The following is a 13,044-nucleotide window of genomic DNA, read 5'->3' as shown; positions in this document are numbered from 1 at the left end:
TGAGTCACACATCTTGGAGTTCGTGCAAGTCCTGAATGACTCATTCTTAAGTCATACAACTTAAATACAAGAGTAACTTAATAAGGATACAGCAGACTAAGAGTCATAAATAAATGCCTCTGTACAAAGATGAGGTCAAGAGGATAAAACCTGTAAAATGGTGACAAAAATTAGAGGTCAAAAAATCTGAAGAAGACTTTACTGCAGACAATAACAACTCAAGGGGTCATATGAAAACTATGAACAGCAGCAGTGTGACTAATGTATCATTACTGTGGAAAGCTGAGACAAAGAAAAGTTCAGCTTGAATCTTCATGAGTCAAAGGCAGCGGGTCTGAGTGGGACGTAATGAGGAAGAAGTTGAAAAGGGTCGAAGAAAACAAACAGATCGATGCCTTCACTGCAGCTACGACTAATGATAACATTATTGCTTTAACACTTCACTCAAGACGGCAAAGCCAACTGCAGAGCAAACAGTTAATGGGTTAATTTCTGTTCTATTAGAGCTGGCTTTGTTACAAAAATGACAATGCTGTTAATATCTTACCATGGTAGCTTAATACAAAAAATCCAGCGCCAGAAAAATCAGAGTGGAATTTGATGAGGATGATGTTGGAGGTTGAATAGACCGACTCTAATGCTGTGTTCCCACTAAACTGGCCGATCTGTGGAGATGATTGATCAGGACCATCCCTGCAGAAAAAAGGAGACATAAAGAAAGACTGTGTTACCAAAAAAGTCAAAGAACAGCCAACCTGAAACACAATTTGAATAGGTTATTGCAGACATTTCTGACAGCTGAATGACTATCTGTGACCAGGGAAAGGTTTCTCTGCGACTAGATACAAAGACTGAAGAGACTCGATGATATTTATGGAAAACAACGAGGAGCTGATTCATTTACTGTGAATAAAATCAGACATTTTGTGAATAAGCATACAGCGTGATTGTGCATGGCTATATGTTCATCCTCCTTCTCACAACAATCCAAAGTAGAATGTCACAAGGCTCATTTAGAGCGAAAACCTTCTCAAACTCACTTACAAAAGAGCGCTTCCTTTTCCTCTCTTGACAACAACATGTTTTAAAGCCCTGGCTCTCCTCTTCTTGCTTTGGGATGCCCAAGTTCATAAATATTGATCAAACTGTCGTCAGATCATAAGAATAACAAATGTGAATCCTGTTGTGGACTTGGCTTTAGCTTTGCCACTAATAGCAGCCTGGCATTCATGAAAAGTTAAACAATTTCCACTGAAGGCAGACAGGACGTTATCTGTCATCTGGCAGGTCAGCCTCTCTGCACAAAGTCACAAGCATATTTCATCTTTAATGCCAGAGCCACCAGCTGTCAGAGTGGGACCGACCAATAGCTGACTCATTATCAGTGATTAAAAAGAATCACCATGAAGTTAAATGGAATGATTATTTCCTGCTGTTAAGTGTTTTTGGATGAGGCCAATTATACCTGTCAGGTTATGTAAGGAATCATCCTCGTCTCTGATTCACATTGAGAGGTTCACATTCATCAGAGTCGATTCATTCACTGCTCCCTGCTGATTACTGCTGAGGCTAACAGTCACTAGCATTAATGAGTACATTACAGTAAAAAATGCTGTGTACTGAAGGCTTTAGTATACAGGAGAAGAAAATGTAACTTTCTTATAGTTCTTAGCAATTGGCTGTGAAGCAATTTGAGTAGCCAAGCGCAAATATAAAGCATTGCATATATAAAAAGTGGTATTTCTTAGTAAATTCTAAAGTTTTTAAGCACAGATGTAAAAGTATAGGGCCATCTTTGAGTGCTAAAAGATCAAATCAAGGTTCCTTCCAAGCATGGATCAATTTTAGTCATTTTGCTATGAACTAAATCTTTGCATGTGGTGCCTATAGAGCAGCAACCTCTTATGTTTAAAAAAGGCAACAATGTGGGAGTGCAAGAAAATGCAGTTCCTTGAGTACCCACTTGTGGTGTGGTTCAAAAGACCTCAAGTTCCATTAACACTGATAATAACAAGTTCATTTCAGAGCAGAATGAACATAAAGCAAATCTAAGTGTAAGTGAAAGGGTGGACACTCAGGAATATTGTCCCCTGAAATCCAGGGGGCCAAAAGTCCACCTCGGCTTTTGTTGCCTGTTTCTAGATTGACTAAATGTCTGTCTGTATGTGTATGTATATACGCTTCTTCAGTATGACTCAATAAACAGCCCATCCATCTATCCAATTTCTACACCACTTATCCTGTTGGTGATGGGGGGGTGCGGCTGGAGCCTATCCCAGCCTATTTTCAGCTGTCATTGGGCAAGAGGCGGGATACACCTCTGACTGGTCAACCAGTCAATCATAGGGGTGACATGTAGAGACAGACAACCAGGCACGCTCACACCTAAGGCCAATTCAGAGTCACCAGTTAACCTAATGAGCATGTTTTTACTGGTGGGAGGAAGCCGGAGTACCCGAAGAGAACCCACGCATGCATGGGGAGATCATGCAAACTTCGCACAGAAAGACCATGACTGACACTTTGTCCATGTTTGAGACGGTCAATGATGCTTACTATTAAGACTGAGCAAAACCAGAGCTCCAATCAATCTTTTTTATTCATGAGGGGATGAATTACAAGAAACGGTATCTCATTACACCTGAAATGTAGCAAGATTTCAGGAGAGAGACCCAACAGTAATTCAGGAATGAAGAAGTACTTTGCAAAAGTTGAGAGGGAAAAAATCCTCCAAACATGCAGAAACCTTAAGCAGCACAAGAACCATTGGTAGACAGCATCTGCTGTGGCTAGATGGGATTGTGAAAGTGGGAAAGAAAGAGTGACAATGAGAGACAGAAAGACTTATGGATAGATAGGCAGACAGACAGAGAATATAATGGCAATGCCAATAACCCTGGTAAAATATGACTAAAAAAAGCTGCAACAAGTGTTGAAGGCTTAGTTTATAAATAAAATCTTAGCATACTGTATTATATCAGTACATCTATATATGTACTGTAGTAGAGTACAATATCTTTATCTATTATATAAAAAAATATATATATTTATATAGTTTTCATTATAGTAGGTGGGAGGCAGACAGTAATCCAGGGAGAAAAGCTAAATTAGCAGAGCAGATCTGGAGGCTAGAGCCTCCTCCACACCACATGCCTCTGCTACATGTACAGGGTTGCACAACACAAGGTAACATCTGTGACATATATGATAATTCTTCGGCTGGAATCCGGCACTAAGCCTCTCCATATGAGACCAATTAGTGGACTAACTGACTGTCAGGTTGGCTGGATCTGGACTGAGGAGACTGCTGTGAAAATCACACCTCTGCCATTGACACTGTGCTCTCTACAGGAAACTAACTTTGCAGCTGTGCGACTCAGATTGCTTGTGAGGGTTTTTGTGTTTGTGTGTTGTTGCTGTATTTGCTTTGTGTGAGTTCAGCATTTTTATGCTCACTTTCCTATTGATGGCAGGGTCAGGGACATGCTGAGAGACCAATTTCATGGAATTCACAAACTGGTTGAAGGTGGACGACACTTAGCTCTACAAATTTTGCTGTTTTTTTTATGAAAGGCAAGCTGCATATCGCAGATGTTAGCTACATCTTCACACTCATCTATATGCTAAACAATTCATATACTGTATTACACTCTGAAATTAATAAATTGTTGATCTTGATAACTATAACAGCCAGGTGTGCAGCAACTTTAAAAAAATGCACATCTGATGATGAGGAAAAAAAAAAAATGATTGAAAAATAATCTGTAACAATCTTGATGGCTGACATTTTGGTTGGTTATTAACAAACTAAATAAAATAATCTTGTTTTGTGATCATTTTCATGCTATTTGTGTGTCAAAACCTTTTTCTGATCAATCGATGGACAAAACACACAATCTGAAGGCATCACTGGGGCCTTGAGAGGCTTATTTATTCATTTATATCATTTTTTGTGCTTTAAAAAAAAAAAAAATACTAATATAAATGCACACCAAGAGTTGAACATAACTATTCATTTAAAGCAAAGTCATAAAATTACTGATTTAAATAATAAATTTAAGAATGAAATCCTCTTTGATCTTGTTTTCTGTTCCAGCCTGAAACAGACTTTGTATTCACTCATACCTGAATATTTAAATCATTATTAGCTGCTAATGTCTTAAGACTCACTGAACTGGTTGAGACATCAAATGGTACTTTTGCCAGTGAACCCTTACACATTTATTAGCATCTAATTTGGTAACCTCTAGAGTAAAGTTTCCCAAAGGGAAGCTTAAATTGAGTTTTTAGGGAATAGAGTTGAAGTTATTGTGTCCAACCTCAGGTCACATGTTGGGATCATTTATTTCATCATTAATTTTGGTACAATATAAGGGCTGTACTGTTTTAGCATACAATGTTCTGTGTATCTGTGTTTCAATAAAAGGAGACTACCCAAGCAATTGCTTGATAGTGTTGGTGTTGTGCAGTGTTTTTGTCATTCGATCTCTTTTCTAAGAAAAGGGAATTGTATTGCAAGACTTTCAAATAGACAGCATGTTTTTTTAGTAAAATAACTTTCCTTAAGGGCTGTGGAAAGAGATGAGCCTTGAGATATGAAAGGTCTTTGATTCAAGGCGGTCTAGCAAAACTACGAGACTTTTGGTCTAAAAAAATACATGATTTACAGGGAAAATCTACCTTCTGCCTGCCATGTCTTACCCTATTGTTGTGTTCTCCCTTTCTCTCCATGACTGTGTGCCAGGTGATGTTTCAAACTGTTGATGCTGCATCCTAACATCTATTTATAGAAAACTGGCTTTAGCTATAAAGAATGGGCTGCCATAGAAAAGGAAACCGTACAGTCTATTTCTGAATCTGCTGCCAACTTGTACCTGCAGAAAAATATATAACACGGTGTCTAAGCGCCATCTGAACACCTGCATTGACAAAACATCTGCTGTTGCCAATGGCTGCTCTGTTGAAAAAAAATAGTGAAGAGTGAAGGCTAGGTAGTAGAAGCGAGAAAGATGGATTATATATTACACGGAGACTGTGGAAAAGAGAGAGGAGAGAGACTTATGGGTAAAGAGAGATGACTAAAACATGACAAGAAGGAAATTATGTCAGAGCAACTTTGTATTCAAGCAAAGACGTCTGTCGTCATAGTAACCCCAGCAGGAATTTCGCCAATTAGTGGCCAGCTCTGAATAGATGTTAGAGAGCATGACATCCTGTTTGGGAGGGGGACGTGTGTATGTGTGGCAAAAGTGGTGCTATTAGAAAGAACATTTCTTAGTAAAGAAGTCTTATAGAAGCAGGAAAATCATTGGTAATAAGTACAGCATGATGAGAATAAGGGAGCTAGTGTGTGTATATGACTGGCTAATGTTGGTACAATTGAAAGGACAGCATGGAAATCATTACTAATAATGCCAATGAACAATGTTAGCTGTAGAGAGTAAAAATGTGTAGAAAAATCTACAAGCACAAACACCTACCAGACAGTAATGTAGTCATAAATGGGCTCAGTGTTGAGCACAGTAAAATTGATGTAAATCCCGTGTCCTGGTGGTACTCTTACACTCCACACACAGTCCTGGAAGTTGGGGTACTCCTCAGGGTGACCAGGTGAGTAAATGGTCCCATTTAATGATGTGATGTTGCCACCGCAGAGAGCTGTGTAACAGGAGAGTAACAAAACACCCCTTTATTAATAACCAAATAATTTGAATTACCTTTGTGAAGCTTTAATAATTGTCTTTGTCACATTTCTATTGCTTGTGTAATAACCACTGGTTTACTCCTAAAGACCTTGAATAAATGATCATTACAGTTTTATTTAAGAACTTTAACACAGGCCTTCCTCAGGAGTGACCAAGCTCCGTTCATTCCTGGAAAACTGCTGTAGCTCAGCACTATAAAGCTGAGGATTTACACTCATTCTCTAAATTAGGGGTCCTTGAATGAGTGTTTGAGCAGGAAAGTCTAGGCTACAAACAGAAAGAAAAGAATAATTAGATTACTGTGCAGCTACTTGTCATAAAGTTGGAATTATATCATTTAATGATGATAATTTAACGGCTGGGAATGCACAATAACAACCTGCCTGATGCCTCGCTCCTCTTTCCTCCGGTTTTATTATACACTCCCTTTCCATTTTAATTATGGTTCTCCCATTTGTTTGATATACAGAGGAGTGTTTTTCTTTTTGTGTTGAGTCACCAGTTGCATACGCTCGTAATTGCTGTGTTTGTTTTTTTTCCACTGAGCTCTTAGTGCAACAGTTAATATCAACTGGTTATACTGAGTGAGAAATACCCAGAAAAATACTGTGCTTGCTTTGTGAAAGTAGTGTTGGCAGGAAGGAATAAAAATGCAAACATGAACTTGTTATATAACACAATTTCCAATATTAAAAGGACTACTTTAATCACAGTTGAGATGCTATTAAAAGCCTTTGACAGTGTGGGTGTTTTCTGTTTACCAGGGGAATACATGCACTCTAAAAAACCCATCTTTTGGTGGGAATAGCTGACCAGGATACATGTTTTTTATAATTAACACTGGGATCTGGGTACATAATAATCCCATGCTACATGTCCATAAACATAAGCAATGCTTGTCTAAGAATTTGCATGTACAACATTAGCAGTGTTAATAATCACACAGGGACCTACAGAGTATGTCTCTCCTTCACAATAAATCTCATGTGCATTTCATATGTAGACATATGAAAGCTCTCTGACCAAACAGAAAAACTGTTGACTCAAACAGGTCTTCTGAAATAGTTATATGTACAGTGACGACCATCTGTATTACCTTCACATCGAGGCAGCTGATGGTTCCAGTTCCTGCTGATTCCATGCAAACATGTGAGTGAAGCGTCTCCAATCAGAGAATAACCAGGCAGGCATTCAAACGACACAGTCATCCCAACGCTGAAATCTGTGCCAATCACAATGCCATTTCGAAAAGGCCGAGGGTCCGGACAACTCTGGAGTTGGTAGGCTGAAGAGACAATTACCAAGGTTATTCAAAGGAAATAAAAAAACGTAGTAACAACTAACTTAGAAACCATGAATATTAGTTGTTTGATTTATGCATCTTGTGTCACTTGTAGAAAAAAAAGCATAAAGAATGAATTTGAAAAGAAAGCTGTATGCATTTTTTTAATCTAATTGTCAAAATGCTTGTGAGAAACTGACAAAACACAAGTAAAAACTTCTAAAACATAAATGAGATTAAAAACTTTTGACAATGCTATTATGCAACAAAGAGGCTTGCACTTGTTCTTTTGTTTTAGCAAATATCAGTCTGAGTGTCTGCCACTTAAACCTTTTAGTCACAGTGAATTTCACAGGCAAAGTTAAAGGAGTCAAGGGTTTGCATGACTGAAGGAAGACAAACTTGCATAGCATTAATAATCCTGTTTTAAAACACTTTGGCAGTCATGAGAGAAATGCTATTATTCATCTGCTGCTGTAATTTGCACATTAATGGAATTAGCTGTAACAGGTTAGGGTTTCCCATAATAAGTGAACTGTTCAAGTGCTCTAAACATTGTTGGTGTTAGTGTTTTTAGAGACGTTCATTGAAAATTAAAGACTGGCATTTATTTTGCAAAAACCTTTACAGCAGCCCTTCCCAAATTTTAGCATCCTGCGGCCCAATTTGTGACCTGAAAATCTTCTGAGGATCACCATAAACAATGTGCAGCCATAACATGAGACTCAAATATTTACCTTCAATTATCATATTTTTGTATTGTAAAAAGAGAATTTAAATGTGAAAGCTTTGCTTTCAGGGACATTAACATTACTCACAAAGTGTTTTTAGGGCCCCAAAGTACAATTTATGAGCCACTAACATTTATTTGGTTTTAATCAGACATTAACAAAGACACTAACGTCTTTTTTAATATTCAACTCTCTAAATGCACCATGTGGCCCAGCAAACTCTTCCAAAGTAGCATTAATGTCTCTGAAGACACTGATAAATGCTTGAAATTTAGGAAGCAAGTGGCATAGTAGAATGTTTAAAGCAGTTAATTCAACACCAGTTACACCATAACAACGACAATATAAATCATAAAATGGTGACATAACCTCTGGATGTTTTGTTACTTCTGAGTTTTAATATATGAAGTTATCAAGTATTTTATGATAATCTCAAATATGATTTAATTCAATTTAAAATTTCGATAAATTTTAGTTCTTGTAAACGACCTCTTGTGGCCCACTTCCAGTGCCTCACACTTTGGGAAGCACTGCTTTAGAGGTTTTTTATTGTGTTCTGCATGTAGAATATTTTGATATGTACTATATATACAATCATTCACTAGTTTTAAGTCTACTAACCAAGTCCCCATCAGGTAAATGTTGCTGTGTTCAGGAAAAACACATCAGTTAAGCATTGGCTCTTTGTTCTCTATGCTTGATAAAGTTTCACACAATCTTGTAAAGAAACGCTTACCTTGATAGGTGATGTGAAAGCCTGGTTTGTTTTGTGAATAGTCACTGTGGAAGAAGAAGCTGGTCTGATGGGTGGTGCTGAAAAGAGGCTTGGGGATGACCGGGCCACTAAAGCGATCTATGACGGAGCCTGTCTCCAGCGTTCCACTGCGGATCTCCAAGTAATCGTGGATTGCTTCAGTGGAGAAGTTAAGGAACTGGAGATGAATACCTGAGAAAAATACATAGTTTATGACATTTACAGGAATCAGTAAAGCTCTACTAACAAGGGGGCTGGTAATAAAAGTCATATTCAGCCACCCATGAACAACACAGATAACTGCAGCCCATGCTGATTGAGAAAGGCAGTGAGGAAGAAAGCAGCTGAAAAATTAATCAATAAGAAACACAAATACATGAAGGTGAAGACAGCGGGTTAAGAATATAAGAAAAAGAAATGCACACACACTCTAACTCAAGTCTTAGTTTAAAGTTGACAGTGTGTCTCACCAAAGCCGACAGGTAAGTTGACTGTCCATGTGCAGTCCAATCCACTTGGGTAGTTGCCGGGGTAACCAGGACTGAGAATCACTCCGCTTACATCTGTCATGGACCCGCCGCACTGAGCTGGAGACACACACGCACATACAACAGGAAAAAAAGCAAAAAGAGACACAGGGGTTCAGCACTGAGAGCAGACACACAACTCCTCTCTTTTTTAAGACACCACTTCTAGCTGGACACTTGAGTATCTCCAACTTGACATTTTGCATCACATTGAATAAAACATTAATATTCTGAATCTTTAATAAATGCCCTTTTTGAATAAATCAACGTTGTGCATGTAGATGTGTGTCCAGGGCTTGTTTCTCTTTTAGTTTGCCTCAGTGCATGCTGATGATTTGGCAAAGCCTGCATGTTTATGACAGAGTCTGACGGAGCTTTGCATCAGAGTAAAAGCTTAATCATATTCTGCACAGCATACTAAATAATCAGCTCATCACAGAGAAGTAAATTGATCAAACGGCTTATTTTCCAGTGAGTTGGAGAAGGCAGTGCACGGGTTGCATCATTTCTGCAGCACTGAAATTTTGTGTGTATCTCAGTGTATTCAGGACGGACCGCCAATGTGTGTATGGGTGTGCGTACCTGTGTATGAGTGTATGCACTCCAGGAGAACACCTACCAAGACATAGAGGCACAGGGTAGTTCCATCTTCTAACAGGCCCAGGCATGCAGGTGATGTGAGCATTGCCCTAAAAACGCAAGAACAGACAAATATGACTTCATTTGGTTTGTGTTTTTAATGTTTTATGCACTCTACTACTAATAATATTGATGCTTTGCAGTTATAGCTGTAGGCATTTGCATTAATGCTGTAAATAATCAAAATCTATGTATTAAGCATGAAAAGCCAAAGGAGTTGTACACTACACAGAAATTGGATGGACTACATCAGAGAGATTAATAATGCATGAGTTTTGCAAACCACACTAGAGTAGTATGTTAAGTAAAAGTTAGGAAAACCACCCAGGAGCAGGGTTTCCTTCTAATTCACAGTTTAACAAGTTCCTATTTATGTAGCCAGTGGATAAAAATGGTGAATGGCAGCACATCGGGAAAGCTAAACAGCCTTTATTAATGTCACACCCACATCTGGTAGTGGGATTGCATTAAAAAAATGTAAATAGTAGAGTATTATTTGTGCAGTGCATCTAAAATCACTTTGACGTCCTGGCTAGTACGAGAAAGACATACAGGAGAAGGACAGTGAGTACTGACTTCTTACTCTTCCTATTTTATATTTTTTTACCTGAAGAGAGTATCCTTGTTCACATGAGAACTGTACAACATCTCCAACCATAAACCTGTCTCCTTGTCTTATTCCATAACTAGGAGTCTGAGGCTCCGGACATGACTCAAGGCCAATAGCTGAGAAGAGATGTAAAAATAACATTAACGTCATCATCCTGTTTAAAGCAGAATGCCAAAGGTAGATAGAAAAATATGTTACCGGTATATTCCAGGTGAAAACCAGCAGCAGAGACACTGATATCGGAGCTGAAGCTGAGATAGAGGTTGTTAGATGTACTATTCAGTAGAGGAGGGATGGTGGTGCCTGGATGCAAAGAGAGAGGAAGATAGCATCAGAGAGCACAATCAAATTTCTTTATATATTTTTTAACTCAGCCTTGACAGCAATGTTCTTAGTAATCTGACAGCAAAGGGAACAACAAAGGCCTCCACAACCTATAATTTTACTCTTTCTTTCAGTAATCTGTTCTCGAAGGAGGGGACTGGAAATTACTTTTATATGAGACATCTGTTTTATTTGTAGTCCCTTTTAAATGTTTGCTTGACCTACTTGGCTTTGAGAGGCAAAGTACAAGTAAAATATAAGATGTTGTGCTGTTGATGCAGAGCACAGCAAAGCACAACAGTGTTATCCTGTAAGAGCTCCTCACAGTAACATAAAAGAGGATTGTGAATAAAAATTATTCCACTTCATTTCCTTTACTATTGCAAATGCCATTGTCATCTCTTTTTTTGATGATGCAACAGTGGTAATGGTGTTTCCCAATTCCACAAAGGCATGTTTTGATTTATATGTTTTGTTTTTCTTGTTCAGTGGCAGTCAAAACTCCTCAAAGTTACAGAACAACCTCTGAATCAACAGTTAACTAGGCCAGCGGATGTTATTGGTTTCCTGTTGTGTGGGGGTATTAATTATCAGATTTCTTAACAGTCTGCCAACCCCCTGCCAGTCGCTTTCACATTCCTGAGAAAATCTCATTCATTATCATTGCGGAAAACAAGAAATGATTTTTCCTCAATAATACATTATGAATGATGATGAATTAGTAATAGCATAGATTTTACCATAACAATTTAGAATGTAAGACAGGATCAATTACTAGTTGTAATTAACCTGTAAAATTTTCCATCAGCACACTGCATGTATTTATTCATAGAGTCACTGTCATGACTATTTCATTTCAGACAATTTAATCTCTTATCCAGTTAGTCATAAAAATGTCAAGCCCTTTCATGAATAACACAGCATAATGAGAATATAATCAGGTGTTTCTGTTTCCCTAAAAGCAAAAGTGGTTTCCCACGTTAGACTCTCCCCTTTAAAAGCTTGTTGAAATACAACACTGGTATCCAGATTTATTCCTCACCTTAACTGAGCACTTGTTTGGCTGCTGGAGCATAAAGCAGAGACACTACAACTGTCTATATCTGCACCACTGAACTAAAGGTACACTAATATGTAAACATCCTCTTTGGGTATTATTTTTAATGTACATTTCAGATTTTTTTTTTTTTTTATCAGGAAATCATGGAATTAGAAATGTCATTTAGGCCACGTTCTCTACATGAATACAGGAACTGAGAATGCATTTAATACAGACTCTAGTTTGACATGAAAAAAAAAATCAAGATGATTGAAAAAATATTCTTAAATAATAACCATGCATTTTCTAAGCCTGAGGTGCCTAGAGCTTCACTGTTAAAGCTAAATAAAAAAAAGATGGAATACATATTGAAAAAACATGTGTGCTGCTGTGCGTGTAGTTGAAGTAAATTATCATAAAATCCAGAATATAAGACTCCAGTTTTTAGGATCCAGTCTGTTTTTTGCAATCTACTGAGAGGGAAAAGGTTTAAACTATCCTCCTGCATGACCATTTCTATTTTGTTTAGCAATGCCCATAATGTGCAATCTCTGTGCCGCTCTGTCACTCTTTAAGTACCATCCCTTTATGCCATATGGAGTCTGCACATCTTCTCGCTACAGTATGGTAGTCAAGCTCTTGGCCTCCAATGATTGTTGTGAGATGGGCTCACCCTGAGCCCGTGAGTTGCTCTGCCTTCCTCTGCCTGTCACTTCTTGTTCTTACTGAGGAGATTTCAGTCAAAATGGCACTCATGAGTAACACTAACAGTATACTTTCAGTTTCTTAAAATGCACAGTTATGAACTAACATGGAAGAAAAGTGGTCAGAAAGTTGGTCTGGGTCTGGTCTGTGTTGCTTTTTATTCCAGCATGTTCTGAGTGAAGCGGCCACTGACGGTACACAGTGAGCGTCAAGGACGGTTATACATACGTGGTAATGACATTATATGTCTTAGAACTTCATACTGGCATATTAGCCGCAGTCATTTTCGATGAAAAAATAGGTATTAATGGTTGGCTTATACAACAGTCTTAACAATACTCTAATCAGTAGTAAAAGATCAATGGCATCACAGTGATGTGGTCACTGAGACAGGGCAGAGGTGATCGGGGTATACATCAAATACACAATAATAACCATTACTTGCAATTTCTTGTTCTTTCTATTTTGGTAATGAAATTGTGAATAACATTTTGGAAACAATTAGAAAAGTGAATAATCATAATGTTTAGAAAATAGTGTGTCTGACACATCATCTCATGAGCTGCACAAGGAAAATCTATTCCGAGAAGATAATTCAAATTTAAAAAAAGATCAATTAGCTTTGCCACAGCTATTTCTTTCTAAGGCACTGCAGAAAAAAAAGCAAGCAGGTGTGTGTGCTTCTTCGCTCCTGCTGGGAAACTCAGAGGGGAGTCAGACTCACTCTA

The 13,044-nt window shown here is 38.1% G+C and overlaps 1 protein-coding gene across 1 annotated transcript in view; it reads right to left on the bottom strand.

Moving 5' to 3' along the window:
• Positions 1 to 13,044, bottom strand: part of csmd3b (CUB and Sushi multiple domains 3b) — a 367,690-nt gene that overhangs the window by 58,864 nt on the left and 295,782 nt on the right. The window contains exons 39-46 of the mRNA XM_041808608.1: positions 10,447 to 10,551; positions 10,246 to 10,364; positions 9,619 to 9,688; positions 8,943 to 9,059; positions 8,455 to 8,664; positions 6,802 to 6,990; positions 5,481 to 5,658; positions 548 to 693 (exon numbers count right to left, since the gene is read on the bottom strand). Coding sequence (XP_041664542.1) covers positions 548 to 693; positions 5,481 to 5,658; positions 6,802 to 6,990; positions 8,455 to 8,664; positions 8,943 to 9,059; positions 9,619 to 9,688; positions 10,246 to 10,364; positions 10,447 to 10,551 — 1,134 coding nt within the window. The remainder of the gene's footprint in view (positions 1 to 547; positions 694 to 5,480; positions 5,659 to 6,801; positions 6,991 to 8,454; positions 8,665 to 8,942; positions 9,060 to 9,618; positions 9,689 to 10,245; positions 10,365 to 10,446; positions 10,552 to 13,044) is intronic.

This window comes from Cheilinus undulatus, linkage group 16 (genome assembly GCF_018320785.1).
Source record: "Cheilinus undulatus linkage group 16, ASM1832078v1, whole genome shotgun sequence".
NCBI lineage: Eukaryota > Metazoa > Chordata > Actinopteri > Labriformes > Labridae > Cheilinus > Cheilinus undulatus.
The sequence above is the reverse complement of the archived record's forward strand: the minus strand, read 5'-3'. Positions and strand labels throughout refer to the sequence as shown.